This window comes from Microplitis demolitor, unplaced genomic scaffold, assembly GCF_026212275.2.
Source record: "Microplitis demolitor isolate Queensland-Clemson2020A unplaced genomic scaffold, iyMicDemo2.1a ctg00000143.1, whole genome shotgun sequence".
NCBI classification, from domain to species: domain Eukaryota; kingdom Metazoa; phylum Arthropoda; class Insecta; order Hymenoptera; family Braconidae; genus Microplitis; species Microplitis demolitor.
In genome coordinates, this window is record NW_026525972.1 from 27,398 (window position 1) to 31,551 (window position 4,154).

General features: G+C 44.5%; 1 protein-coding gene across 1 annotated transcript; it reads left to right on the forward strand.

Annotated features, from left to right (window-relative positions):
- Positions 1-859: 859 nt before the first annotated feature.
- On the forward strand, positions 860-3,325 carry LOC128668908 (uncharacterized; the record flags this gene model as incomplete). The annotated part of the gene is made up of 2 exons (XM_053742714.1): positions 860-2,216; positions 2,280-3,325. Coding segments are annotated over exons 1-2 (2,403 nt in total), but the record flags the coding sequence as incomplete, so codon positions are not given.
- Positions 3,326-4,154: the final 829 nt, after the last annotated feature.

The window sequence follows — 4,154 nt, forward strand, 5'->3', positions numbered from 1 at the left end:
CAAGCTGACCAATCACAAAATTCGCTTCCTGTTGGCGCGCTTTTAAGCCAATGGGAAAATTCGTTATAGGCAGCAAGGCTGCCACGTCGACACCAAGCGTCTCGACGACTCAACGACGCTACCAATATTCATTCTACAACTGTCTGTCTAACCGCTTCGCTCAGAGATTCTACAACGTGTCTTTGCTACGTGCAACCTCGTGCTTGAACCGCTTCGCTTATTAATTCCTGTGTGATACTAAACTAAAACCGCTACGCTGAATTATCCTCAATATTTAGACAGTATATCAAGGCTGCTATTTATTGAGAATAAATAAACTGTTCTGTCGCTAATAATTAATTGTTAATTAATTATTGTTGAGTTAACCGCTACTGACCACGTGTCAATTTTATACGTGAACAAACTATCTGAGTTGCATTCGCTATCGCGTGTTAATTATAGTCGCATTCGCTTCAACATAAGTTCTCATAATTTTAAGTGTAAATAAGTGTAAATAAATCTATAATTTATTTATTGATAAAATCTGTGTAATTTTTAATTGTTTAATTCACCTCGCCTAAACCAGATCCAATTAGTTTATTCGCTCATTTCACATTTTGGTCCTTCGAGCCGGATTTGGCGAAAATTAAACAATTAAAAATTATTTAAAAAAAAAAAAATTGTGAGAAAAAGTGCAGTGCCAGTTTGCATCGTGAAAATCGCTAAGTGCCGTGGGCATTGCTGAGCACTGCTAGAGTGCTGCCCGGGGTGATCTATTTTACACACCGGTGTAAAAAGCACACTTAATCAAAAAAAAGATCGAAAACTTAGCGTCGGGTTCACGTCATCGCGTCCATTTTGTGTGCCACGTCAAACCAAGATGGCCGCCGAAGCTCAAGTCGCTCTTCAAATGAACCGCATCGACACGATGCGCAATATGTCTGCTCGCTTAACTGACGCTGTACTAGCTAACCAAGGTGCCGCCGCTATTGATGCTGAACTCGCTATCCTCAATGATTTGTGGAATCGCTTCAACACAACTCGTGAGAGATTATTCGACGATGTACCTGAGATCGTTGAAAATGAATACCACACAGGTAATGCATACGGTACAGCTAATCTCATATACACAGAGCTCAGAGTGAGACTCAGCGCCGCTAGACCTGCTCCAGAACCTGCTCATGAAACCCAGCCCGCTAATCATGATCAGACCGCTTACTTTGGAGGCGCGCATAAATCCAACTTGCCGCAAATTAAACTACCAACCTTCCAGGGTTCTTATGACGAGTGGGACTCGTTCAAGGACCTGTTTACTTCGCTCATTATTAATGAAGATTCGCTAACCGGGTCACAAAAAATGCATTACCTGAAGACGCAGGTAAAAGGTGAGGCCGCTGCACTACTCGCTAATCTCCAGATCACAGATGACGCTTTCCAACCCGCTTGGGAGTTGCTGAATACTCGCTACACAAATCCACGTCGATTGCTCGATATGCATATCGATGATTTGCTGGATCGCCAACCGCTAACTTCACACTCTGCTGCTGATTTGGACGCACTGTTACTCGCTAACAAAAAATCGCTGGACGCTATCGCTGCATTGGGAATTCCAATTGGTGAGTTGGACCCCTTTTTAATTCGTTTGACTGTTCGCTGCTTGCCTTCAGATCTGAGGGTGGAATGGATGGCTTCGCTTGGGTTATCCAATGAGTTTCCCACTTACCAACAGCTGCACGATATGCTCAAGGCCAAGGTTCGTGCGTGGGAAAACTCAGAGATTGGCGCTAAAATAACCTCAACGCAAGTTAAGAGTACCAGTGAGAGACCACTATCACCAAAGTCTTACGCTAAGTCAGCCGCTACAACCAAACAAGTTAAGTTTGGGAGCAGTAAATCCGCTACTCCTGCTAGATCAACGCCATCTACATCCACCGGTTCCGCTAGCTACGTCGCTTTCACTCCCAAGGAGCGTACGAGTGAACCGGGCATGTGCCCAATCTGCAGGGAGAAGCACTTCGTTCTATTTTGCCCCAGCTACCAGAAGGCGTCGCCACTGAACCGAAGGACGATTGTTCAGCATTACCGCTTATGCTTTAACTGTTTGGGACGCCATCGCTACGCTGACTGCAGGACTAAGCAGAAGTGCCGCCATTGTGATCAGCCACATCACACGTCGACTCATCTTGACGATGGTGCTGCCGCTAAACCAGCACAGGACGCTCCTGTAGCTGACCCAGGTAACAAATAGTTCCAATTTTGGTAACTTTTGTTTTGAATTCGCTAACTTAGTCTGCTTTCAGCTCATTCGCTCAATGTTTTACTCGCTACCGCTATTGTTAAGTTGAATTCGCTAACAGGAAGTACATGTACAGCCCGTGTACTTATTGATCAAGGATCGGAGTTATCCTTTGTGACGCATTCGCTAATCAAGAAGCTGGATATTCAACTCAGTAAAGCAGCTGTACCATTACGTGGAATTGGTAATGTGTCAGCTGGGCATTCGCTTGGGTCATGCAAGATGACGCTGCATTCGCTACACAACAACGCTTCTATTACCATCCAAGCTCATGTGCTTGCTCTATTGACGGTAAACTTACCGTCATTTACGCTAACTAAGAAGAAGAAATGGCCGCATATAACTGGGCTACAACTCGCTGATCCAGACTTCTTGACATCAAGACCTATTGACATCATTCTGGGTGCAGCACCAGCTGCACATATAATCAACGCTAAAATACGAAAAGGAAGTGAAAATGACCCAATCGCTCAGTCAACATCACTTGGTTGGATCATATATGGATCTGTGGACACCGCTACATCAAAATTGACCGCTCATGGTCATCATGTCGCTGTTGATGATCAACTACAAGACTTGTTAACCAAGTTTTGGTACCAAGAAGAGCCACAGACAGAATTCGCTACACGCTATACTGAAGAAGAAGAAGAGTGTGAACAACACTTTGTCAATACACACTACAGACAGTCTGATGGTCGATATGTCGTTCGCTTGCCGCTTAAATCTTCGCCAAGTCAACTGGGTGATTCGCTCAGAGCTGCACAATACGCTTTACTACGTCTTCGCAAACGACTGGAAGCTGATCCAGTCTACAAGAAGTTGTACTTCGACTTCCTGAAGGAGTATGAAGACTTGGGGCACATGAAACGTCTGAAATTAAAGGAATTACCACCGAACAGCTACCTGTTGCCTCATCATGGGGTTCTGAAAGAGCAGAGCACTACCACCAAGCTCAGAGTGGTATTCAATGGGTCCTGGAAAACTACATCTGGCGTATCTGTCAACGAGATACTTCATGTTGGCCCAAAGATCCAAGTTGACATCAGTGATGTACTTATTCGCATTCGGTGCCATCGCTATTTATTCGCTACTGACGTTACAAAAATGTTTCGTCAGATTGCAGTTGACAAGGAAGATCATCATCTACAGTGCATACTCTGGTTTGACGAAGATGACATCCCAATAGTATTTGCACTCGCTACTGTTACTTATGGAACAACATCGGCTCCATATCTCGCTGGAAGAGCACTCTTACAACTCGCTGAAGACGAAGGGAAAAAATTTCCGAAGGCTGTCGAACCGCTAACTAATACACGCTACGTTGACGACATCTATGGAGGTGCAGATGAACTCGCTGAGGCAATCCAAGTTGCTCTCGACACAAAAAATATGTGCGCCACAGGATGTTTTCCGCTTGCCAAGTGGGCAAGTAATTCAACTGAATTACTTTCTCAAGTCGCTCCAAGTGAAACCCAAGAAGATACACCAAGAGAGCTTGGGGATACTACAGTAAAAGTGCTCGGGCTAACCTGGAATTCAACACAGGATAAATTCCAGTTCGGATATTCGCTTCCAGAAGCATCACCAACAACTAAACGCACAATTTTATCTGAAATTGCTCGCTTGTTTGACCCACTGGGTTTCTTGGCACCGATTATCGTGAGAGCCAAGATGTTCATGCAGAAGCTCTGGCTGCAGAACTTTGACTGGGATGCTACGCTATCACCGTCGCTTCTTCAAGAATGGAATTTGTTTCGAGATGAACTACATCAGATCTCGAAGATTCAGATACCTCGCTGGAATCATGTTAAAAATGGTGTATCAATTGAATTACATGGATTCTCTGACGCTTCACAACTCGCTATGGCTGCTGTAGTTT